Source organism: Carassius carassius, chromosome 16, assembly GCF_963082965.1.
Source record: "Carassius carassius chromosome 16, fCarCar2.1, whole genome shotgun sequence".
Classification (NCBI taxonomy): Eukaryota; Metazoa; Chordata; class Actinopteri; order Cypriniformes; family Cyprinidae; genus Carassius; species Carassius carassius.
The window spans coordinates 3,496,148-3,523,955 of record NC_081770.1 but is presented as its reverse complement, the minus strand read 5'-3'; the positions used below and the strand labels follow the sequence as shown (position 1 = coordinate 3,523,955).

Genomic DNA, 27,808 nt, shown 5'->3' with positions numbered 1-27,808 from the left:
TGTCTCTTTGAGTTTAAATCTATATTTATTCACACCGGCTCTATGAAATCTACGCCCCTGAAACAACATATCACACCAAAATAAGAGTAAACTGATGCAGACGGACAGTCAGTCATTTATGGGGTGAAATATAGTTTGTTAGGCACTTAAAAGCTTTTAGAAATTTAAAACAGAACATCAGAAAGCAAACTTAATACTAATGGCTTTCCAATGCAGCTAAAATTATAAAGTTATTTTTTACTGATGCAAATATATTCAGCAGACAATCAAAGTTGCAGAAAAAATGTAAGAAGTAAAAATCATGTTTAATACAGAGGTTACATTTACTTTGATTACTCTAATCAAATACAAAAAATAGCGAAGTAAAACTATTAAGAGGGATGGTAAAAGGTTTTAATGGTATTACTACTCTTACACTGCTGCTTATTCAGTATACTTTTACAGCATTCTTATCGGTTCTTTAAAAAACTAAGAACAAAATTAACATGACTTAGTGATCTGAAAATGGAAAATAATTAATTAATTGCAAAAGAAATGTACTTATGTGTATAGTTTCAACAATTTACTATAATACTAAGCTAACCAAGTAAAATGTCGTCACTGAACATGAACCGAATGAATGAATCAAATGTAAAATCAGCAAAATCATGTGGAATTCAGCTTCTTGATCAGTTTCAGTTCTGCTCTGATTCACTCCGAGATCTTACACGATGATATTTGGACTTTATGGAGGAACAAAGCGCTGTGAATGAAAGGTAGACGGAATGCAGCACAATAATCAATTCACCTCAAATATCTTCTTTTCATTATCATTGGAAGCCAAACTCAAACTCTATTAATTGCACAGATCTAAAGAGATCTCTCTTCTGCACTGTCAATAGCAGACACATAATAATGTCTTGATATTATACAGAGACACCATTCATAACATATGTTTATGTAACAATAAAAAATGGTAATTTTATTAAATGAAGTCTATTTTCTTATTTCCTGCAGTACCCAGAGCAGATTCTACTTGGTTCTGGAACCCATCCCTACTTACAGGAGGAGGAGGATCGGTTGCAATGCTACAGTACATCTTTCATCTGGATTTTCTAAACACATCATACATGGAAGAATATCTACTTGATTTTAAAACAACAATGAAGTAAAGCAGTTTAATAGTTACAGACACTTCTTCAGCTTCCAGAATAAAAACATTTTCCACATGTAAAAAAAAGAATAAAAATAAACAAAAAACTACTTTCCTTCATAAAAAGAGTAAACATTCTTTTGCCTTTGTGTTGATTTATTTCTCACAGATTTCTGCTCGTTCTAAATCAAATATAGATAACGTAGCACAGTAAAGATTACATTTATATGAATGCATTAGTGAGAGCGAATGTGTGTGTGAATTATTTCTACATGGCTAGGGTGACCATATGAGCCATTTTCCCAGGATGCGTCCTTGCCAGGATTTCTATATTACCTGAAACACCCAAAGTAGTTTGACCAATAACATGCAGGTATGGTACATAATCAACCAATCGTCCAGCATCGTGGCGTGTGAGAAGGTGAGATCTACAGAGAACGATCAAAGAAATGCAAATACACGTACATGTTAGGTGTTTGTTTGTTCATTCAACTTGAAGCGTCGCTGTGCACCGATCATTGTATGACACCAAAGTACCAAGAGAGTGATTTGAATGAATAAGGAGCCGTCTGCTCTGCTCTCTATAGCTCTTATGAATGTCATACAATGATCGATCTGCACAGCACAAACAGCCAAAATCTGGATATTTTAGACAATATAACAATCCTGGCTAGGACGCGTCCTGGGAAAATGGCTTATATGGTCACCCTATCAGTGTTGGGAGTAACGGCGTTTAAGCATAACGGCGTTACTAATGGAGTTTAATTTTCAGTAACGGAGTAATCTAATTAATTACTTTTCCCATCGTTGTAACCTTTACTGAGAATGTTAAGAGTCGCGTTACTACAATTTGGTTGAATAAAGCGCGAGGTGTCATGCTTTGGCTAGTGGCTACACATCAGCTGCCTGACACAGTTGCAAATCCGATGATGATTGGCTGGGTGGGCGGTGCCCCGCTCACGCTGTCTCACTGCACGCTCTGAGAACCACTAAACACAAGACAGCATCAGCGATAATAGCGTTCTCGAACTGGAAGTACCAGAAATTAAAGATGAGAATGTTTCTGTAACATGCACGCTATGCCCAGGAAAAAAGACTTTATCCACGTCTGCCTCAAGCAACTCAAATCTTATGAACCTCACATCAACACATGCTAACATACTGAATATTTAATGATGTGTTCAAACCAGACGCAACTTGCGCAAATAAATCACGCTATTCGCGCTTAGTTGGACGCTTGAACATTTTGAGTTCATACACTTCATTTGCGCGTGAAATTAACTTCACAACAGACGCGAATTCGCGTCATGGGGGGCTTCTGCCAGTTGAGGTCATCAGCATTTTCAACCACCATTTTTATTCAGATAATTTTCTAAATATTACTGTTATCTTGTCATTAAATGTAGTTTTAAAAGTATTTAATGCGGGAATGTAGTTGTTTCAAACTCAAATATGCGGTTTATTTAAAAATGTGTTTCACTGATTTTCGGAGGTTGTCTATTCGCATCTTTGCATTGACTTAATATTGAAATCACTGGCGCCAGACACTCTATTCGCATCTGGTGTGAACGCATCATAAAGAGTTGGATAGTGTTCTGTTTATTGTGCAGTTACTTTAGGCCTAATATACAGTTAGAGAGATTTGAACTAATGGCCAGGTTTCCCTTTGTAACTAATTACTTTTACAATGTGGTAACTGAGTTACTAACTAGTAATTATTACTACTAATTAGTTATTGATCAATAACATTTTGGGAGAAGTAATTTGTAACTGTAACTAATTACTTTTTTTCAAGTAAGATGACCAACACTGAACCCTATACATGGCAGTGTCTCTCTAGTAGTAGTGACGCTGTGAGCTTTAGTTATTAAGAAATATATGCTTGAACTTCTCCATTTCTAAGTTATTTTATTGAGAAACAACAGAACAGAGATGACAGTACATTTCCTCACTGAATGATTCTGTGCATGCGTGATGTACGAGCTACTGTCTGTAGTCTATGTGTGTGTGTGTGTTACAGTGCAGCAGCGTATTAGATTAGAACAGCGATTAATTTACCTGTAAAATAAGCGGTTTAAAATGTGCATTCTCCCGTTCAACTTCAAACATCCAGTAATATAATCATACATGTCTTGTGGAGCTTTCAGAGTATACATTTATTTGACATTTTAACTGTTTGGAAATGGAGCATAAATGTGGAAGTCCTTCAAAGGTTTATTATCCTGTTGTGTCATCTATAGGACCAGCGACTAGTCAACATCAAGCTTAAAGCGTCATGGCAGAGCATTGAAGTAGAGTAGTCGATTAGTTTGTGTATCCCCTACTACTGACTGTGAATGTTCTTTGATATGCTTAAGTAGAAAATATGAATTACGGAAACTCTTCCCACATACAATGCAGTGATACGGTTTCTCTCCAGTGTGGATCCTCTCGTGTCTTTTCAGGTGTCCTAACCGACTGAATCTCTTGTCACAGTGTGAACACTTGTAAGGTTTCTCTCCAGTGTGGATCCTCTCGTGTCTTTTCAGGTGTCCTAACTGACTGAATCTCTTGTCACAGTGTGAACACTTGTTAGGTTTCTCTCCAGTGTGGATCCTCTGGTGTTGTTTCAAACTTTCAGCTCTAATAAAAGTCTTCTCACACTCAAAGCACATATATTCTTTCACACCAGTGTGTATCTTCTGATGTACTTTTAAACTCTTCAGATGTGAAAACCTCTTTCCACATGAACATGAATGTGGTTTCTCCGTTGAATGAACTCTCAGGTGCTCCTTCAGGTTTGAAGCCCTCAAAAATGTTTTTCCACATTGATCACATTCATACAGTTTCTCTCCAGTGTGGATGATCATGTGCATCTTAAGGCTTGATGATGCTGTAAAACTCTTCCCACACCGATCACATCTGAATGGTTTCTCTCCAGTGTGGATCCTCATGTGAATCTCAAGACCCTGTTTGTTTTTCGAACTCTTTCCACACTGAGTGCAGGTGAAAGATTTCTTGTCTCTTCTCTTCTTTAAATCTTTCTGTTTGGTTTGAGAGCAATTCAAAGAGTTTTCTCCATTTTGGACATGTTGCTTCTGCTCCTCTTTATTCAGTTCTTCATGCTCCTCGTTTTCTTCAATCAACTCTAAAATAAAAGTAAAATTTTTTTTTTTTTTTTTAGAAAATCACAGAGAGAAATGTTAAAAGACAAAAATTAACCCTGATATAACAGTGCAGAGTAGACAAGTGCTATACAAAATATTTTGATAATTTTGATACATATATAAATGTTATGTCCCTGAATCTTTACTGGAGTGATGTACATTGTTCTTCCAGTTACACTTAATATTAATAATTATTAAACATTTTAAAACATTAGATACAAATCCCACGTTTCTATAGTAAGAACCCTTAAGGTCCCCGATATACTTCAAACGAAGTTCGTTTTCATTCTTCATTTCGGGGCAAAAATAAGTTAGAAAAGTTTAAGCGACGGTATACTGTTAATGAACTATCCGACACCCCCGCGCTGCTGGAGGTGGGGTGTAGATTAATGTAAACGTGTAACGACGCTCCCGTGTTTTCCCTTAAACCAAACAACAATGAAATGAAGAAGTGTAGGAAAACTAGGTGTGAGACGGGCACCAATGGTCAGATTATAGACAAAAGACTAATGATTAGCAGCAGTTCAGAGTCAAGTATCATGTTTGCAATACAAAAGAACCATTCCATAATCAGTCCTTTATGAGATGTGTGAATGTCTCATAGTCTAAAACTTTAGCATGATGTGGAAAAAAAATATTGGAATCAGTTTGTTGCTTTATTTTATTAGCGTTCATTTATTTTATTAAACGGGATAAATTGTTTTGATAAAAACAAAGGTTTATTATCGTATGTTCGTTTGGCATTTTATTTACTGTATACCCTTTAAATTCGCTTATTGAAAGAACAACAGCAGAAGTATGGTGTAACATTTATTTGAAACTTGTATTTGGTGCTTGCTACCTTATATCTTTACTATTTCCTTTCATTCTTTTCATGGCTTTGGAAAACTTGTCTCGGATGTTTCTCTGCTTCACTTTTTGCATAACTCCGGGTCGTCGACACCAAGCTTCATTGCTATTTCTTTCTAGGAATGAAATACTGTCTGTACATCTTTAAAATCTGTCCGTGAGTGATCGTACAGGTGTGGATATATTTGTGCAGCTCAAATTTTCGACAATCAGTGTATTCAGGAGATGTTGCTCTACTTGATGACCTCTGCAGAATGAGGAACGAACCGAGGAAAATCATGCGTCAAAGAAGGGGGAGTTTCAGAACAGTTCCAAAGATTGTGTAACCGCCACGGACCAATAGAAACTCAAAAGTGTTTAGGAGTCAAAAGAACTCCCCTAGAAAATTCGCTTTGGTGAGCCATTTCGAACTGACAAAATTAACTCAAAACTAACTTCTTTTTGGCCTGACTTTGTTCGAAATTATCTCATATCAGTTCGTTCTTTGATTTTGTTTGAAGTATACCGGGGTCTTCACTATTTGCTGCTTCAACTATATTATTGAACAGCTCTATATATCTTTCCTATCACAACGAATCAAAATATGACAAACTGTTTTTCAGTGTTTGAACACTGAAGAATCAAGATTAAACACCAACCTGTTTGTTCTTCAGTGTGTTTCATTCTGCAGGGTTCTCTCATGTTCTCTCTGTTCTTCAATAAACTCTGTCTATGCAGATTTCACTTCTTCCTGATGCTTTGATGCTCGTGGTCACTTGTAGACTCAAGGGAATATTTCAGCATTTAATGATGAACTGCAGTGGGAGGAGCTTCACTGAATGTGTGAGTTGTGGGAGGAGCTTCACTGAAGGTTTGATAGTTGTGGGAGGAGCTTCACTGAAGGAGGAGAAGATCTGTTAAATTCCAAGAAAAATCAGTTACAGCGTTAATGATTTTAAACTAATTTACTACTATTAAACTCTTTATGTTCAGCTATCTATCCATCTTGTAAAGTAGACTTTTATGTAGATTTTTATTTTTTCAATAAACGCTGCCTAGTCCAGGAGGAGGTGAGAGCAGTGGTTGAGGAAGAGAGAACCTGCAGGACGGTAGGAATGAGGCAACAGGGTGCCTGGACACGATGGGAGAACGCGATCGAAAGGAAAGTGACATGGTCGGAGCTGTGGAAGGCAGAGCCACAGCGGATCAGTTTTCTCATTCAAGCGGTATATGATGTGCTTCCCAGTCCATCAAACCTTCACATATGGGGCAAAGTGGAGTCTCCAGCATGTTCACTGTGCTCTATGCGTGGAACCCTAGAGCACATTTTGAGTTGCTGCTCAAAGGCACTGGGAGAGGGACGGTACAGGTGGAGGCATGACCAGGTACTGAAGGCCATTGCAGAAGCCATTGGTACAGGAGTCGAGTGGGCCAAGCGCTCCCGACCCTCCTAGCAAGCCATTGCCTTTGTCAGAGCTGGAGAGCTGCCAAAACCAGCCGCAAAAACATCTGCAGGTATCTTGGCCACTGCGAGGGACTGGCAACTGTTGGTGGACTTGGAGCAGCAACTCAAGTTCCCCAACCATGCTGTGATCACCACCTTAAGACCCGACATCGTACTCTTGTCGGAGTCCACTAAACAAGTATTTCTGTTGGAGCTTACAGTCCCCTGGGAAGACCGCTTGGAAGAGGCCTTTGAGAGGAAGACAAGCTGGATGGAGAGCTAGGTGTCTCCCAATAGAGATAGGATGCAGGGGCTTTATAGCCAGATCCCTGGCCAGATCCTTCAGCTTGTTAGGTATAGATGGGGTGAGGAGGAGAAGAGCCATCCGCAACATCAGTGAAGCAGCAGAGAAAGCCTCAAAATGGCTATGGCTAAAGAGAGGAGATCCATGGAGGAAGGGTAGCTAGATTTGCCAACTGGACACAAGCTGTGGTCTGATCAACCACAGCTGGGTCGCCTGGATGAGGGTGTATGATGTTGAAAGACCCGAAACACTCAATGAGTCCAGGAACATCACTGAAGATGTATCCAGTAGCATCAGTAGATGTATTTGCACAGCTACTATTAAACTCTTTATGTTCAGCTATCTATCCATCTTGTAAAGTACATTGTTAGTAAATTAAATCACAGTGTTTTATAATAATACACAAACTGTATAACTTTTTATTTTCTATGTATTTCATCCACGTATTTAAATTCCTACATTTGTCTTTCTTTAATATACAGGCAAAGAAATATAAAACAAAGTAAGGGAAAAAAGAAAGAATAAACATGGAACTATAATATAATGGATGACGAATCCAGCCTGATCTCACGGCAATTCTTACATATTATACAAGGTGGCTAATTCGTACAAATTCATACAACCACACTAGTACAAATTCATATGATTTTTACCAAATAGTACGTATTTTATGAGCTGCAGAATCTATTGATATGTTCAAATGAAAATAAAAAGAGGCAATACTGATTTATATAATATTTTGTAATTTAGGCTATAGGGCTACACATTTCCCTGAACTACATTTCTGCGACTATTAATATGTTTAAATTAAAACGAAAAGAGGCAGTGGTGTTTAATATCATATTTTGTCTTATTGTAAATATACAGTGAGGAAAATTGCAGTAGCCAGGGCGAGCTGACTGATGTTATAAGTGCGCTGCTGTTTGCAGAAATACCGGACTTGCATCGTCCCGTCTGCCGGAGATCACACTCTCTAGTTGAACCCGCAAAGTGCTACAGAGGATGCAAGTCCGAAATTTTCATACTTTGTGTTGAGAAACTAGATCAGACCTAAGTAACTAAACTATTTGCCTAATCTTCAGGTACTTTTGACCGCGTTGGAAAGCAACCAGTCTGGGGGGAAAAGTTCTTGTAAAAAAAAAGTTCCTTGTACAATTGGTCTGGGTAATTTCAGTAGAAACGCGGCATATATGTGAATGGCCAAGATGGCGGTGCGTCCACAGGCAGCGGCTTTTCTCTGTCCCGACAGAACGGTGTTTTTGTGTTTTATGTCTTGTGAGTCTCAGTGTTTTTGTACATCGTCATCACGTCTAGCTGTCTGTAAGCACGCATACAGTCGCAAGTTTCTGCTCGATGTCGGCAGAACCGAATTTTTAAAGTTAAACTCCGCGCATGCGGAACAGCTCGGGGTCTCGGTCTGCTACGGAGGCCTACACCAACGACCCCCACAACTGCATCTCGCCCACAGCGGAGGCGCCACAAGCGGTGTGAGAGGAAGCAGAAGAGGGGTAAGCGCGGAGGTATGAGGGGTAAGCGCGGAGGTATGAGGGGTAAGCGCGGAGGTATGAGGGGTAAGCGCGGAGGTATCAGGGGTAAGCGCGGAGGTATCCGGGCTAGACTAACGGCTAACCCACACAAGCCATCTATCCCCACCATCTCACTGGCTAACATACGCTGGCTCAGCAACAGCGTTCCAGACGGTGCTATTCAGCTCGACCAGCTGACGTGCTATCGAGCGGACAGAGCTCTCGTCGCGGGAGGAAAAACCCGTGGCGGTGGGCTTTTTGTTTACAACAATGACGCGTGGTGTCGCGATACTGTTATGATAAGCAAACACTGCTCACCCCTGGGGCCCGTTCTTCGTACGTCGCTTATTACATCCGAGATCAAATGACACATCGAAGATGATATCATCGTGCTAATCATTATCCGGCTAATTGGGTTCTTCGAACACACCTGTTGTGTATGATTAGTATCGCTGGATTGAGTTATCTGAGATAATTGCGCGTTCATGTGTTGGCTTAAAAGGGGATATGTATCGATACTCGAAACCATGATCAGCAGTGCAGCGATTGGCTGGTGGCAAGACGGCAATGTAATGACGTCATATAATTAAAAATGGCACCCGACGAAAAAATTTGACAAATTTCTGGACTTTTATAAGGAAACAGCCAAGAAAACAAAACTACATAAATGTTATAATAGATACATGATACAGATAATAGATGCATGTTTTTATTTTATTAGAATTTTGTTCATGATTCCCAATTATTTATATTCGCAATTTATAATAGTTGTACAGTCTTTACATTTTTATTTCAATGTAGAAATTAACTATTCATTTCATTTTATATTTGGACAGATTTGTTACGTGACAGCATTAATGAAAGTTTTTTTAAGGGTCAATATCATGTTATCTGCATCTCCTGCACTCCATCAAGCCATTCTTATAATAGCAGTCATCACTCAAAATAATGCACGACTCTATTATCTGTATAGCATGTGTGTAAGACTCTAATTATGACAAATAAATATTTCAGTGAGTAAAACTGGCTGTTTCTATAGTAGGCTGTTATGGACTACACAGCATTTTTATATTATTTTTAAATTATTATTATTTTAAATTATTGTCCCTGGATCAGTACGATACTCTTGTAATAAAGTAGCGGTGGTAGCAGACATATTTTGAGTATCAGTTCTGGTTGAAAAGAAGCGATCTAATCCTGTTTACATGAAATAAGCCTGCTCCCGAGCAGGTTTAAGCTTACGGACCTGTTGCTATGACAGCAGCGCCGGGATGAGCTTCGAAGAACCAAATGATCCAAGATCAGGCCAAATCGTCAACATTCAAATCCAGCTAACTGAGTTAGCGATGTACGAAGAACGGGCCCCTGGTGGAGTTTATGCATGTTTCCAAAATACACCAACACATTAACTTTCCAACACGAGGTAATAACATTTTGGACTTTGTTTACACCACACAGAGAGGAGCTTACAAAGCCCTCCCCCTCCCCCACCTCGGAGCCTCAGACCACATCACTGTCATACTAATGCCTGCATATAGACCGCTCATTAAAGTCGCCAAACCAGTTCAAAAACAGATTCAAGTGTGGCCAGAAGGATCATCAGAGGTTCTTCAAGACTGCTTCAACACTACTGACTGGGACATGTTTAAGCAGGCTGCCACAAATAACACCACTGACCTCAAGGAGTACTCGGGGACTGTCACTGCCTACATCAACAAGTGTATTTATGATGTAACGGTCACAAAAACCATCAATGTCCGGGCCATCGAGAAGCCGTGGATGACAGGGGAGGTCTACAGACTCCTGAAGATGCGGAACGCTGCCTTGAGCTGGAGATGAGCTGGACCCGAGAACAGCCAGGGCCAACCTATCCTGTGGCAACAGAGAGGCTAAGAGACAGCACTCCAGGAGGATAGCCCATCAATTCAGCGACAGCAGAGACACTAGGAACCTGTGGCAGGGGATACAGACCAATACAGACTACAAGCCCCCACCACGGACCTGTGACAACAACATCTCCCTGCTAAATGAACTGAACACCTTCTTCGCATGCTTTGAGCAACAAAACAGAACCACTGCACAGAAGACTCCAGCCGGCTACCAGGTGATGACGCTGACCCCAGACAGAGTGAGGAGATCCTTCAGCAGGATCAATGCACGTAAAGCTCCGGGCCCTGACAACATCCCTGGGCGTGTACTGAAAGACTGTTCAGCAAAACTCACTAATGTCTTCACAGACATTTTCAACATCTCACTGAGTCCGGCTGTTGTTCCCACGTGCTTCAAAACTACCACAATCATTCCAGTTCCGAAGTAGCCATCTCCATCCTGCTTCAATGACTACCGTCCTGTTGCACTTACTCCTATCCTCATGAAGTGCTTTGAACGGCTAGTCATGCACCACATCAAGTCTGTGTGTGCTGAGCCCCCTCCTCTTCACTCTGCTGACCCATGACTGCAGATGACACGACTGTGGTGGGTCTCATTAGCAACAAAGATGAGAAACTACAGGAGCGAGGTGAGCCGCCTGGGCAAGTGGTGCAATGACAACAATCTCTCTCTGAACGTTGTAGACTTCAGGAGAGCACACACTCAGCACGTTCCTCTGACCATCAATGGTACGACTGTGGAGAGAGTGAGCAGCACCAAGTTCCTGGGTGTGCACATCACAGAGGACCTCTCCTGGACTGAAAACACAGCAGCACTGGCCAAGAAATCACAACAGCATCTCTACTTCCTCCGCAAACTGAGGAGAGCCCATTATGTACACCTTCTACAGAGGCACCATCGAGAGTATCCTGTCGAGCTGCATCACTGTGTGGTATGGCGCCTGCAACGCATCCTGCCGAAAGACTCTGCAATGCATAGTGAGAGCAGCTGAGAAGATCATTGGTGTCTCTCTCCCCTCCCTCCAGGACATTTATGGAACACGTCTCACCCGCAAAGCCCTCTGCATCACAGGTGATCCCACTCACCCATCACATAGCTTCTTCAGTCTGCTGCCATCAGGGAGGAGACTGCAGAGTCTCCAGGCCAGGACCAGCAGACTGAAGGACAGCTTCTTCCACCAGGCTGTCAGGAAGCTGAACTCCCTCCCGAACATGCGCCCCTTCCCTCTTCTGCCCCAGGCACCACTGAACTATGAACCAGGAACTTTTGTCCCCCCCCCCCCAAGTAAATTATTAATAAAGGGTCTTTATCATTCAGCATAGATTTTTAAGAGATTTTAACCATTTTGCATTGTCATATCCTCATCAAAAATATACCTGGAGTTGTTTTATTATGTGTTAGTAATTAATCCTTTTGTTGAACTCTTCTGCAATCAAAACACTGACCCATACTCTAGCAAATTTCACAAGGAGATTTCAAATAATGTTTTCACCATGGCAGTCCTTAGAGCTCCTAAAGTAGTTTAACATCCCGAACAAAGCTTATTAAGGAATCTTTCAGAACATATTTTCACGAAGAATAAGGATAAAACAGAATAAGATTGCAGTGCGTTGTATTTTATTATTTACTGGGAAACAGCTTTATAGCTTATGCTGTGAAATTGTAAACAATCCTTTGAATAAAGTGCCAATGGCATGAAACCTGAATGGAACTCACAATTTAAAGTAAAATCCATCAGAAGGTTGTCCAGAAAAAAAAAAAAAAAAAAAAAAAAAAAAAAAATCGGACACACTCAAAAAACCTGCTGTGTGAAAAAGAGCAGTGAATACTTAGAAAAAAAGTGCACTTCAAATATCTTTAAACATATCTCATTCAGTCATAATTAGGCTGCACGACTGAATTATGAACTGGTAAACGACAAACTGATCACAGAACATGTTTGTAAAGCTTTAAACGTTAACTGTTAAAAAGCAATGTTATCAGCTTTTACGACTAAACATTTGCAAACAACATTGTACTGGGGAATCTGCACAAATAAAAGTCTTAGGGGCCGTTCACATATCGTGCCTAAAAACTCATGGAACACACAAGGCGCACCGCTTTCTCCTCCTTTCCAAAGCGCTCGGGCAGAAGCGCCCCTGAGGAGTCTGCCTTTGCTAAGCAACCATGACATGCTCTCTCCTTGAAGACGCGGAAATTTTAGCAAAGCATAAAGGGATTTGCAGCTCTAAAAATCGCTTGCAGTAGCTCTGCTACTAAATTTATTTCAAAATGGAAATCCATATACAGCTATGATCAGCTGTTCCTTCATCTAGGCTGAGCTTTAAACGTTGTTACGGGAAAAGATGAAGCTTATTATTTAGTTCTTGTCACATGACCCGCGGTGCGCTTGCCGCATTCTGAAAAGTTGAAATGTTTTTAACTCGATGCGGTGCGGACGCGCCTGGAAAAACGGGCGCGTCGCAACCGCGTCGCTTCCATTATGAGCGCGCATGCTGCGCACCTACATTGGAAATAACGAACATGAGCGTGCAAAAGACACGATATGTGAACGGCCCCTTAAACAGTTCAGTAGTGCAGAGTTTACAGGTTAATCTTCTTTTTTGAAGGCTCAAAATAAAAAGTGAAGTGACATTCGGCCAAGTAGGTGACCCATACTCAGAATTTGTGCTCTGCATTTAACCCATCCGAAGTGCACACACCCGGAGCAGTGAACACACACACACACACTGTGAGCACACACCCGGAGCAGTGGGCAGCCATTTTTTATGCTGCGGCGCCCGGGGAGCAGTTGGGGGTTCGGTGCCTTGCTCAAGGGCACCTCAGTCGCGGTATTGAGGGTGGTGAGAGAACTGTACATGCACTCCCCCCACCCACAATTCCTGCCGGCCCGGGACTCGAACCCACAACCCTTCGATTGGGAGTCCGATTCTCTAACCACCAGGCCACGACTTCCCCACATGGCCCGTGGCCTAAAGTACTCCCACATCCCGCTGAATGCTGCAGAGACGGTGTTTCGGGAAGCACGTGACATAAAACGAGGCCAGCTATTGGCTATTCGCTACTTCTCCTGTTGTACTGGCTGAGTAAAACCTCCGCTGGCTCATTACTGCCACACTTTGGTCACCGCAGATTTGAAATATGCACGAAATGAGCCGCTTACGGTATTATTTAGCAACGAATCGCTGACTAAATTAGTTGACAACTATTTTAATAATTGATTTTAATCGATTAAATCAATTTGTTGTTTCAGCTCTATATATATATATCTAAATGTTTTAATGTACTCTCTTAATATTTCTCTTGTGGCTAAAACATAGGCTAGTGGAAAATAAAATAAATAAAGAGAGAGGAAATGTTTTTTGTGCCAAAGAGTTTTTTTTAAGTCGGTCCTTGAAATAAAGCTTTCTTATTTATGATTTCAGTGTTAATCATTTTTATTATAGCCTATATTTCATTGTATTATAAACCTGTTTTGAGAGAACATTTTAAAAACATTTTCAGTGAGGAGTAAGCTAACCTAATGTTTATTACTCGCGCGTCAGTGGTGATGTGCTATTAAATTATTGCAGGGCAAATTAATTGTAGCTAGGGCTGGGACAACGCGTCGAGGTCATCGATGATGTCGACGCAAAAAATACGTTGACGCAAAATATGCGCATCGATTCGTCGACCTGTTTTTATTTCTCTAAAAAACGTTTGCAAAACGTTTACCTTATGTGCGCTGAATATACGCGATGGCCGGATCAACATTCTGTCCAACGTTTTAGAACCAATCCAGGGGTTTTTCTGCATTGATCTTTTTTTCGCGGCTGTCAAAGCCTTATTTGATCGGTGAGTGATGTAGAATAGGATGTCTGCTGCGCCTGACAGGGCGCGTACGAGAGAGAGCCCCGGCTGTGCGCGCGCACTCACAGTCTTCAAACAACAAGAGCGCTTCTTGCTCTCTCTCTCCCTTGTGCATATTAATCAAAATCATTAAACACGATAGAAAAAGGGCGAAACACCAAAGTTTCACGTGGAGCATTCGGAAAGTTTTTTTTTCTCCATGACAGGCTGTTAATTTTTTTTTTGGAAAAGCACTCTCTGTATTAGCTTAAAGCCCTCAAGTTTACATTGGTTACTGTATTCTTTCAATTGCTCTAAACAAGTATTTTGGGTGACCTTTTTTATTGAATGCTAGACATCAAGTTGTTGTTATTTTCATCTGAAAGAAGAACTTTTTTTCAGTAAGCTAGGCCCTATGTGTTCAGTAAGCTTGTTTCATTAAGATATGTGTTTTCAAGGCTTCAAGGTTTTATTGAATGCTATCTCTATACAAGTGCAAAGTAATGCATTCTTAGTCAGTCTTTTATTTTGTAATTTTAAGAGCAATAAACATATATTGCAATGTTAAGGAATTCATGTTTTTTTCATTCAGATATGTAAATCAACATGTATAAATTGTTAGTAGTCAATTAATGGGGAGATAATCGAAATCGAATCGGTCTGAAAAATTAATCGTTAGATTAATCGATGCATCGAAAAAAATAATCGCTACATTAATCGTTTAAAAAAATAATTGTTTATCCCAGCCCTAATTGTAGCTTAATATTAATTTAATAATATAAGTAACTTAATAATATTAATATGCTAATATGATAAAATGTAACCTCTCTGTTAATTGAAATGGCAAATTAGCTATAACTAAAGTGTATCCAAATATTTTATTCAGAAATGTCATGTTTGTGTTTTTTTAATTCTGATGGCTGAGGCTATTTACACAAACTCCGCCCTCTAATATGTGAATCGCCTGGTCAATATTACAGATGACAGTTGCCAATTCAGTCAGTTCCAGTGGCGCAGATAGTAAAGTGGGTGTCATACTCATTTTAACGCGGTCAACCCATGTTTAAATCTGCCTTTTGACACACTTTTTTTCTCCCTTTTTTAAATGTCAAATCACACAAGAAAAGCTTTTATTTTCAATAAAAATAAAGGAAATAATCAAAAAGTTGAAAAATAGGAATTAGGTATGGTTAGGGTAGGTGTAGGGTGGCCTTTATTGTGCCAGTAAGGTGGCATCCATTTAATAATTTGAATTAAAATTAAAATTTACACTCAATAGGCTATTATTGCATACTGTTTTATAATGTATTACAATACTGAGGTGCAGATAATTGCCATTATTTGCAATAAATAGTATGAATAACAGAAAATCCTGCTATTTTAAGATAGTGTAAATATAATCTTATTGTAAATAGCATCCATTGCTAAGAAAAAAATCAATCTTTATCATTATCGTTAATGCCAAAAAAAAAAAAGAAAAAATAGGCAAATCTTTGGGAGGACGAATGGCAACAGCTGGTCTAAAATTATTTAGAAACCGCATAGCCTACCAAACAAAGACTGAAAACACAGACTGAGCTCAAATGGTATTCATTATCGGCCTGACAGTGTTTCGCGGCTTCACAGAATGAACTGGTTCCTGTGTGGAACTGAAACTTGCGGACTGATGGACGGAGTCTCTTCCTAGTCAGCCCGAGTTTTTTGAGTCTTTTTTACAGAATTATGCATTGCTGCTGTTTTTCTAACATTTTCTTACACTAGGGTTGTGCCGATAGACGATTGTATCGTGTATCGACTAGTGTTGTCAAAAGACCCGGTACTTCGGTACGAAGTCGGTACTAAAAAATTTAAAATGTGACGGTACCAGGTTTCTTTAAGTACCGGTAGTACCGAGGTCCCGTTCAAACCTGGTTCTGCGCTATGATTTCCGTGAAGCAGAAAATGAGGACGAAATCTCAAAATCCAGTCATGAAAATGAAACTTACATTTTAATATGGACAGTCATAGAATTTGTCAAAGTTAGCATAAATTAATCAAATCAAATCTCCATATGGACCAGTATCTGTAAATGTTAAGCCGCAAATGTTGCTTGAAATATGAATCCGTGTTCTGCGCGTCTCTGTGTGAATTAATGAATAGCAGAGACCTGCGGGTTTGTTTACTACATAGACTGAAGCGCATGACGCTTGCAATAATTTCAGCATCTGAGCTTCAGAGTTCTCTCTCCATCAAGCGATCTTTTCAGTTTCTCACACATGCAAAAGAGAGAGAGAGCGATAGTCTTACCACGCTGAATCGACAAGCTATATGTAAACTATTCTTTATTGTCTTTTCTTGTAATGGAGTTCATTTAGAATTATTCATATTCATTTTTGAACAAGCAGAAGACATACCGGTTTCTCCGGTAGTGGGTGGAGCTAATGCGCAAATGGCAATTTCATTGGCTGGTGCTGATTTAGTACCGTCCCTGTTTGGATTTCAGCAAATCAGTTTGACCGAACGCAGACAACGTGATTAATATTCATGAACTCAGAAGCTCATCAATTCATAGTGCATTGGATATACATTAGTATGATAGTAGAATTAGTAGTAGTATTATCTTTTAATAATAATTAATATGAATAATAATTAATATTATCTATTACTATTTTTTTTACAGAAACCATCAGTGACCAAAAATATCTTAAGCATCACCACCAGTTTTAAGTTCAGTTAAAATGACAAATATGCATTCATTAGGCCTAAAAGTAAATTTTTACATAAAGGCATTGTGCTAGAAAATTACTATTATTTAGTAAAATGTATGTGATACTGCTACTACTGTTGAAAAAATTTATAAAACTTTTTTTTAAGAAATAAATCACAATATTTCTTCCATGTTTTAATTTTAATAGCAAATCCCCTTTATTTACCAGAAATAAAATGTTTAAATTTCATAAATTAAAAGACAAATTAAATTTGGGTGAAACTTGTTTACTGTTTTTCATAATTATATAACTTGTAGAAAAACTTTAAACAAAATTGTAAATAAGTATAAAAAATGGCATTGGTTTTATTTTTAGTGCTAAAAAGTAATTTTTTTAATTAGCATATTTTTGTGTTTTGCTTTGGTACGTGGATTTCCACTGGTATCGGTACCGAATACTGAAATTTTGGTACCGTGACAACACTAGTATCGACGATATCGACATAAGCAGATTTCTCTGTCGATAATAAAGACAATATTAGGCTCATTCTCCTATTAATGTATTATATTATAATAATAATAACTATTATTTTTATTAGGCTGCTTATTATAATTCGGCTATCAAAATGCCCAGCTATTTCACTTCATCACCGCATTTCACACACACACGCACGCACACACCGCACACAAGAGCGCAGGAAGATTAGAGCCTGTAGTCATTGAAGTGGTCCGCTTTGACTCGGATAACTCATTAAATCCATGAAATGAAAGAGAAATGGAGTTGGTGTCCCACACATTTAATGGCTGCTACACGGCATCGCGCTCTTCTCAAACATGAGAGATTAACTCTTTCTTGGCGTTACAAATTAATTAAAGACAAAATAATAACGAGGCCGCAGAGCGAATTTATCATCCATAGTGGTTCTCACGTAGTGCCGCCTAGACGTCGCTCTGCCGCCTTATTATTTTCATGCACACTGCACTATAATGTGATGCATGCAAAATACATAGTTTTGGCCGTTACAAAGTCTTCATCCACAAACAGACGTACATCGTCTGCAGACATAAGGTATTTCATTGCACACTAAACAAGTAATCTGAACGACCTATATATGTGCAATATTTTAAACGAGCCCTCATTAACTGAGTTTAATGCCACAGTTATGTTAGAATGCATCTCTTGTTTTTGTGGCGGTGCGTCAGTCTCGTCATAAAATGCGCGGTCCAGAGCGATGTATGACTGATGCATCAGTTCAATTCAACTTACCTGTTTTAAATACTTTAGACTTAATGTGTTCATTTATGCCCAATATTAGTGTTAAACTGCTGGACTTTAAATGAAATCTACTATTGATTTTCACCGTTTACAGACTTTACAGAACATTTAGACTGATAACTTCCAGCTAGGGCTGGGATAAACGATTATTTTTTAAACGATTAATCTAGCGATTATTTTTTTCGATGCATCGATTAATCTAACGATTAATTTTTCCAGACCGATTCGATTTCGATTATCTCCCCATTAATTGACTACTAACAATTTATACATGTTGATTTACATATCTGAATGAAAAAAACATGAATTCCTTAACATTGCAATATATGTTTATTGCTCTTAAAATTACAAAATAAAAGACTGACTAAGAATGCATTACTTTGCACTTGTATAGAGATAGCATTCAATAAAACCTTGAAGCCTTGAAAACACATAGCTTACTGAAACAAGCTAACTGAACACATAGGGACCTAGCTTACTGATAAAAAGTTCTTCTTTCAGATGAAAATAACAACTTGATGTCTAGCATTCAATAAAAAAAGGTCACCCAAAATACTTGTTTAGAGCAATTGAAAGAATACAGTAACCAATGTAAACTTGAGGGCTTTAAGCTAATACAGAGAGTGCTTTTCCAAAAAAATAAATAAAATAAAATAAAAAATTAACAGTGGGAGCCAGCAGCCTGTCATGGAGAAAAAGAAAATAAAAATGATATGACAGTTGCGTCCGACTATATGAACTAGCTGTTTTAAATACAGCATTTTTATATTTAACGTTAGTTTATCAGTATGTTTGAAAGTACTTTCTTTGATTATTGGTGATTCCATAGGCTCTCTCGTGCACCTGCGCGGTTTAAAACACCAAATAGTTATGCTATGACAGGAACAAAGAGTCTCTCTCTTGCTCCACCCAGGCACGATAATATTGTGTATCGTCAATCTCACGGGCTGACGATATGACGATTTGAAAAATAACCATATCGCCCAACAGTATCTTAGTCCAACTGAATGGGTGAACACGCAAGAATTTACACGCCCGAGACAGCCTGGATAACAATTGGCTAACACTGCTGTCAATCAAACTCATCAAGAATTATGCAAAAACACTACAAATTATGCCTATGCTCCTGATCAAAATGATTTCTCATGAAGGATCGTGTGCCTGGAGTAATGATGCCAAAAATTAGCTCTGAAATCACAATAAATTACATTTTTAAATATATTCAATTAGCAATCAGCTATTTAAATGGTAAAAATATTTCCAAATTTCACTGTTTTGGTGTACTTTGGATCAAAAAAATGAAGGCTTGGTGAACAGAAGAGACTTCTTTAAAAAAAAAAAAAACATTAAAGATCTCTCTGTTCAAAAACCTTTGACTGGTAGTAAATAGGCAACTTTATTTTTTCTCTAATTTCTAGTTTTTAATTGGCTTAGAAATCAGATAACTGCTGGACAATAACCAATATTAATTATTTGTTAATGTTTATATACTACAAACACTTTTTTTTAATCACATAATCAGGCGGAGTAGTTTCTATTCTGTAACAAATGCATTTTTCTTATACTATATTTATTACCTTGAGATGACTTGAAAACCACAAATAAACATATATTGTCACAATCCTATGTTTAATGTCTTCATGTTTCCAAATGTTTAAATTTTTTTGTGAATACAACTGTTTTCATACTGGATGCTTTTGTCCATATTAGGAATTTCCTGGTATGACTTTCTGCACCACAGCTGCTTCGAATATGAATGAAACACACACTGCATGAGTGTTTAGTGCTGGGTCCGAATAAAACATCATGCCATGCTATGCAACATCACTATCCTGTCTCTTTTTGATTTTAAATCTATATTTATTCACACCGGCTCTTGAAAGCCTCTATGCGAACACACTTGCCCAGTGTATGAAATCTACGCCCCTGAAACAACATATCACACTAACATAAGCAGGGCCGTGCAGAGACCTTTGGTGGGGCAGGTGCTCAAAGTATAAAAGGGGCACATGGAACAAGTCTTTAAATAGCGCGGTTCAAAATAGCAATATGGATATGGATTTTTGGGGGCCGATGCCAATATTAACTCGAAAAGAGACCATTTATAAGCCGATATTTTGATTTTGAAAATAAACTGGATATTAGACCCATTTCCTATAAACTGCACTTACACAACATTCAATAGCAAAATATCTGCCTGTTCTATGTATGTGGGCTGTATAAACCATTTTCCAGAAGAGATTATGTTAAAAAAAAGCCTTAGATTACAGTCTCAATGACTAAACAATTGCACATCAAAAGTATATATTTTTTTAATGATGAAAAAACAGTCTGGTTTTAAACATTTAACACTTTTACTTTCTACCAGTTGAAGCTGGTTTTAACAGTCTGTGTGTTTACTGTAAATAAATTATAATACTAAAGTTAAAGTATTTGCAGAAGTAGTCCCACACTTTGCTGCTACAGCATTCACCTTTTTCAGCCATCTGTAGGCAGAAAGAGAGATATTATTAATAATATCACCATGTATCATTACTCATGTCATCATTAGAATTATAATAATAATAAACAGGGATCTCCTACATAGGCAAAAATGAGAAATATATATATATATATATATATATATTTTATTTGTCAAGCAATAGGTATTACCTATTACCTACTTTTATTTAACAATATTATTACAAAAGGTTCCTGTTATGTCTGTAAAGCTGCCTTGAAACAATCTGTAAAAAATAAAAAAAATAAAAATAAAAATAAAAAAGTGCTTGTTCAGCTCACATTTATTTACACGTCCCCTCTGGTTAATCATTTCTGACGCACCTACTCGAAGTTGAATGGTTAACGTTAGTGTCATGAACACACCGCTGTCAATTTTGAGAAGAATCACCTTCAAACAAGTTAATAGCAAGCATTTAAGGGGCCTGCTAAAAAGGAAGCTATATTAGCGTTAGAATAACATAGGGCTGTATCTATCGAATATTTTAGTAATCGAGTATTCTACCAAAAATTCCATCAATTAATCGAGTAATCGGATAAAATGTGTTTTTGCTTAATTAAAGTGCAATATTAATTATGCAAGAGAAAATAAGACTCCTGGGTCTCTTAAAATGAACAACAAAGTTTCCTTTTTTAAAATTTTTTATTTTTTATTTGTATTTTTTAAATGCATAAAATGCAATGCATACATGAAAATAAACATTTAATTATTACCCATTGTTTCTCTGTCTGTACTTGTACTGTGAACAATGACAATAAAGTTGACAGATGAATTAAGTGCATTTAAGTGCCATTCAGTTGGGGTTTTAAATAAAGCATTTTCTGAGATGCACATTAAACACATAAAACATTAATTTAATTTATCTTTTAATTATTGAAAATGTACTTAACTTTTTGGTAAACAAAGGTAATTTACTATAAAAAAATAAAACATGGAAGAAATGTTGTGTGATTAAAACTTAAAAAAAAAAGTTTTTAGTGATAGGCTATGTACAATGTACATGTATATTCTGCTGAACAACAGTCTTTAACTGGACTTTTATTTTGACGGGTTGGCATACCTTTACAGTTCTGTGTATGTGATGTGACGCTATTTTTACTCAAATCTAACGGTCAAATGCTCATGAAGTGACTGTCAGAGCAGTTCTGGAGATGTTGTTCATGTGTTCACGTTCTTATTTAGTGAGACAGCAGACGCTGAATTCACCGCGAGCTTAATGCGCGCTTACGTGTGTTTAATGAATGAAGAGGCGCTTCTGCGCCATTCATTAACAGAGACACATAGAACATACAGGATTCATATTTAAACAGACTATTCCGGCTCAATATTTAAAGATATTCGTCCATATCGTGATTTGATGTAAGTGAAATGACCTATTTTTAATGAATTCATTCAAAATTTGGCAAATTCCTTGCCATTCCGCGTAAAACTGTAAATTCCGTTTTTATGACTGGATTCCGCCATTCCCTACGCGTTTACTGCATCGCGGAAATCATAGGGCCCTAGTTGTGGTATGCCAGCTCTATCTTGCAATGGACACACGCCACAACGTTCTCTTTACGTTTGCCCGTGCCCTCAAATCAAAACATTGCTGACTCCTTGCAGTATGCCATTTCGGACGCAGCACTTGTGTCTCCTTCCGATTTGTGGTTGACGTAAACACGTTGTGTCACATTAAAAAAACAATCATTGCCAAAGAACCTGACGTGAGTTTAAAATAAATTAAAAGAGGCTTTGAGGCAGAGGAATTTGCCTCAATCATTTTTTGTAATCGAGTTACTCGAGGAATCGTTTCAGCCCTAGAATAACATAACAGTTCTTGTTTTTTCGAGGCACGCTGTACATAACTTCTAGTCATTGACTACACGCGCCCCCCTGCCACAGTTACGCGGTCATTATGTGGGAAACATTGCAGATATATTTAGGATAATTTAAACGCTAACGTTATAGTTTGACCTCTTATTAACGTTCGCGCTCTTCCACTGATAAACATAGTATTAGCTTTGTGGCTAATCTAATATAGCAATGCATTAGCGGATGTAAGTGATGTTACAGAATATTTAGAAGTGATAATGATAGGACCGTTAGCTAGAACTACCACACCGTTTTTATATACAGTGTATGAACTAAATCATTTCACATGACGAACGACAGACTCACCGTCAAAACAGTACATCTCCGTGGCTTGGCTGATCGCTTTCTCCTGTAGTGGATTTCTGGCGCTGTTGTCAACTGCGGAGTTGCAGACCTCCCTCTGGTGGGCAAACTATGCAACACACATAACATGAGTGAAGCATGAGACTGTTTCTCATGTTTCATCAGCCGTTATAAACGCCGATGCCGATTTAAATGCAATAAGCTCATATCGGCCGATAATATCGGCCGGCCGATATATCTTTCGGGCTCTAGTATCGATATGGATGATTATGTATTGATACGGCAGCAAATGCTGTGATGCAGTTTTGAAAAAGAAACAGATTAGAAAAGACAATTTTAAGTTTAAAAATAAAAATAAAAAAATCTTTCCACCTAATAATAACTCTGGGATTAGAAACTGAAAGGTCTTAAATTGTCCCAGCCTAATGGCTTTTTCTTCTCTGTTCTACAGCATAATTAAGAACAGCGGTTATAGTAAAAACTATAGAAAACACTTGTGCCTCTACATTTTTCTCTTTCTCACCAGCCTCTGTCTCCTGGCTTGCAGTTCCCTGCTCTCTTTCTGTCACTTGTGCCTCTACATTTCCCTCTTTTTCTTCCTCTATCTCCATCTCCTCATCGGATCTATTACTTTCCACTCTCTGTCCATCTAGGAACAAGGCTCAATTTACTATTTCAGCATCAATCTATTATTTTAACCATCACTACTACTCTTACACCTAATCAATAAGTCCTCCTTAAATATTGATACAAAACTTAAAAAAAACTGATACACTGGAATATAGTGATAAATATTATTATTAATGTTGTAGTCTAAAATTGAACACCTTTGCAATGTTAACAAATTACAGGTTACATTTGTTATTCATATCCTTCACACAGCACTTTGATGGCAGGTCAGGTATATTATTCATTTTATATTGAAATTGATATTTTTACATTTATTTCCAGAGAGATAATGACTAAAGTGATCTTGCTGTTGTAAACACTGTTGCTATTGAAATACTATTGTTGCTATTTATAGAAAAAAAATTGTGTGTCACATTTAAAATATAATAATTTTTTTATTTCATTTCTGAATTGTTTTTATTTTCATAATGATAATTCAGAGAATGAGAAAATCTGAATAAGCCTTACCAGTAGGGATGCATCGAATGTTCGGCAACCAAAATTATTCGGTTTATTATACTGAATAAGTAAAAAGGCTCAATAAATTTTGCCGAACAATGACGTTTTTAATGACGCAATCAAATAACCCGCATAGAGTGAGAGGCGTGCGCTTTATGCAGCAAACATGTCAGCAGTGTGGAAGCACTTTAAAGTGTCAGAGAAAGAGGCAAAAACGGCCGTTTGCAGACATTGTTCTGCTGAATTGTCCAGAGGGGGTGCATCTGCAAAAACGTACAGCACTTCAAGTTTATCACTTAAAATCAAGACACCCCGAACATCATGCAGAGTACGAGAAAGACACGGCGGCGGCTACGGCAACAACAGCAGTGAAAAGAAAAGTAGCTCCCAGTCCTAGGACACCCACTCCATCTGTGGCTGACTTCTTAGAAAAGGCAAAAAAGTTCGCCAATGACAGTGCCAAAGCTAAAGGTATAACTAAAAGGATAATGGAATTAATCGCATTGGATGATCAACCATTCTCTGTTGTAGAGGATGTTGGATTTCGCAGGCTTATAGACCATATTGAGCCCCGTTACACCATCACTAGTAGACGGCATTTCTCAGCCGTGTGCTTACCTGAGATGTATAACATCGTTTCAACTAACGTCCATGAGCTTTTGGCTACAGATATTGCAGCCCTCAGCTTCACGACTGATATTTGGAGCTCGGATGTGAGCCCCACTAGTATGCGGAGTTTAACTGCGCACTGGATCGACACAGATTTCAAGCTACAAAAGATTGTGCTTCACTCACAAGAGTTTAGAGGGTCCCATACAGCTGTAGCCATATCCGAGGCGTTCGCCAACATGTTTGACACTTGGCGTATCGACCGATCTAAAGTGCATGCGGTAGTCAGTGACAACACAAGAAATATGGCTAAAGCCATGGAAGATAGCAATCTGAAAGGCATACGGTGTATGGCACACACAATTCAACTGGCGGTCAACGAGGGATTGTTGAGTCAGCGCAGTATAGCAGATGTGATAGCAATAGGCAGGAAAATTGTTGGCCATTTTAAACATTCACCACTTGCTTATGCGCGCCTACAATCTATCCAAGAACAGTTCGGAATGCCACAAAAACGTTTCCAACAAGATTGTGAGCACAAGGTGGAACAGTACATATTATATGCTGGAAAAGCCTTTTTGCACAAAAGCGAGTCTTGGCTACATACATAGCAGATCATGACCTGCCCGCGACATTCACCGCATACCAGTGGGTGTTAATCGAGAACGTTCTCTCTCTTCTCGCCCCCTTTGAGCAGATAACAAAAGAGATAAGCTCATCTGATGCATCTGTGGCAGACGTCAGACCCTTACTTGCAGCACTAAAGCGTCTTTTAAACAAAGAGGCTGAAACAGACCACGGAGTGAAAACAACTAAAAGTGCGCTCTTAGAAGCTGTCAGCACACGATTTAGTCAGGCGGACTCAGAACCCCTGTACTGCATCGCGACTGTGCTTGATCCACGATATAAAGATCATTACTTGGATGTGGGGAAAAAGATGCGCACAAGAGAAATGATCCAGGCCGAGTTGGATTTGGGAAAGCCGCTAGGTGATGGAGACGGTCAGGTGATGCACAGCGCAGGAGATAAAAACAGCGCAGAGAGTAAACGGGCTCGTACTACAGATGAGCCGCGCACAGTCTCGCTGTCTGACATGTTCAATGAGATCCTCCAAGAGAATAACCCATTTGCAAGACAGAGGACAAGCTCGACCGCTCAACAGTTAGATGGGTACTATCTCTCAGAAGTCCCCATCCCCAGGAGCAATAACCCTCTCGAATTTTGGAGGACCAATCAAGGCCGCTTTCCTGACCTGGCGCAGATGGCAAGCAGGTAGGCTACTTGTATGGGAAATTAATTTAAGATTTTATTTATATTTTGGATTATGGTAACACTTTATAAGTAGTTTCTATTTTTAACATTAACTAACAATGAAAAACCCTTATTAAAAGCATTTATTAATCTTAATGTTAACATTTACTAATACAGTATTAAAATTAAGTACTTATAATAACATGAACTAAATTTTTTTTATTATCTTACATTAACGAAGATTAATAAATACCATAACAAATGTATTGCTCATTGTTAGTTAATGCAATAATGTTAACAAACATTGTAAAGTGTTACTACCTATATTTTATATTATGTAATTTGTGAAAATTTAACTATTTTCAGTGTGGTAAAATAGTAGACCTTAGTGTTGTCACGTAACCAAAATTTCAGTATTATATATAGTAATTTCAGTATTATTATTATAGTCTCAAGCATTAAGAAATCATGCAAAAGGGAATAAAGCAGTTTAATTATGATAAACCATGGTTTATTTTTGTAAGGGTTGTGATATGCATGTCTTTTGTTGAAGAAATTATAAAGGCTGAGTCATCTATAACAAAAAGGTGGCCAAAAATGAAAGATTAAGTGACTATTTGAATTATATGTTTGGTCAGTAGCCTAAACAAGGATTTGATTCTCCTGTAAGTGTAACAGCAGCAATTACATGGCATCTGGCTCCTTTTGTAGGCATTTGTAATAACGTACATAAATTGTTTATTTTGTATTTGCCTACATTATGTATTTTAACAGTGTTATTATTAACCAATCATTATTGCCTCATTGTTTTTTTTTTTTATATAATGCATTTTAAGTCATTTTAAAGGCTATTGATGGCTTAGCTCTTTTTTATAGCAACAACATCAAAATATTTACAGTATATTAATACTTTGTAAATTATTATTTGAAGTAACAAAACCATGGTTAATTTGCAGTTACCATGGCAACAAGAACAATGATTTGCGGTGTTATTGTTAAAACCATGGGTAATTTTCGTAAAAATAAAAAAATAATAAAAACGTTCACAGGAATGTGCCTGAAAGTGATAAATGGGCCTATTTTTTACCTAAATGATTTATAATTTATTTTAATATATATTAACCACTTCAGCTGTTATTTTGATTTTTTGAGAATTAGGCATATGCAATATTGGACCCACCGGTGGGTCCCCAGAGTTGATGTGGTTAAAAATGTATAAGGTGTGCATTGTAGCTGACACCTAAATGAACACATTACAATTGTTTTATGACTGCAAATCTTTCTCCTCAAATGCTATTGAGCTTCAAATTTGCCTTTGAGCCCATGTGAAAAAGTAGCATAATTTACACATGATTTACAGTTTATTTTAATAAATATCCAACACTCAATTCAATTGTGCTTTAAAGCTGTCACCTAGATGAACAATTACAGTTGTTTTTATGAATGTAAGTCATTCTCCTCAAATGCTACTGACGTTAGAAAAGTGGAACATCTAACGTCAAGCCAACTTTTTTTTATTATTGTTTTACTTTCTTTAGTTTTCTTTTCTCTGCCCCGGGTTGCTGATGTCCTTTAGACATAGATGTTCATCCATCAATTATGAACATTCAGCCGAAAACATGAGGTGCAAGCGGTCGCGAGCGCGGATGGGAGAATGGCGGAAGGTTTTTTTTTTTTTTTTTGAGCAACTGGGATTGTTCCCCCTCTGGGAGTTGGTGTCCTATGCAGACTGCGTACTCTGCGTGTAGGGAGCGACGGCACTGGGTAAGACTCTCGCTCTCTCTTTTTTTGCATGTGTGAGAAACCGCGCTATCAGTAAAGCGACGGTGAGTCGTGCGCCTTCACAAAGAGTTTACAGAGCATCAGGTGCGCGGTGCGTCCATTGAGATGAACTGAAAAGTTCCGATCGCTTGATGGAGAGAGAACTCTGAAGCTCAGATGCTGAAATTAATGCAAGCGTCACACGCTTCAGTCTATGTAGTAAACAAACCCGCAGGTCTCTGCTATTCATTAATTCACACAGAGACGCGCAGAACACGGATTCATATTTCAAACAACTTTTGCGGCTTAACATTTACAGATACTGGTCCATATGGAGATTTG

At 38.2% G+C, this 27,808-nt stretch overlaps 3 protein-coding genes across 7 annotated transcripts in view; all 3 read right to left on the bottom strand.

Moving 5' to 3' along the window:
• The window catches only part of LOC132159302 (zinc finger protein 208-like), a 164,080-nt gene that overhangs the window by 83,344 nt on the left and 52,928 nt on the right, over positions 1–27,808 (bottom strand). The gene's annotated exons all lie outside the window — the stretch shown is intronic.
• The window catches only part of LOC132159443 (zinc finger protein 501-like), a 69,537-nt gene that overhangs the window by 22,560 nt on the left and 19,169 nt on the right, over positions 1–27,808 (bottom strand). The window lies entirely within an intron of this gene.
• LOC132159237 (zinc finger protein 501-like) lies at positions 3,265–5,808 on the bottom strand. Its single transcript, XM_059568779.1, has 2 exons — positions 5,766–5,808; positions 3,265–4,259 (listed from the first exon to the last, which is right to left on the bottom strand). The coding sequence occupies exons 1-2, from the start codon at positions 5,806–5,808 to the stop codon at positions 3,406–3,408; spliced, it is 897 nt and encodes a 298-aa protein (XP_059424762.1). The 3' UTR covers positions 3,265–3,405.

Coding starts and splice junctions, on each gene's coding strand:
- LOC132159237 (XM_059568779.1), bottom strand. CDS start 5,808: ATGAGAGAACCCTGCAGAATGAAACACACTGAAGAACAAACAG. Junction 4,260..5,765: donor ACACACTGAAGAACAAACAG/GTTGGTGTTTAA, acceptor CTTTTATTTTAG/AGTTGATTGAAGAAAACGAG.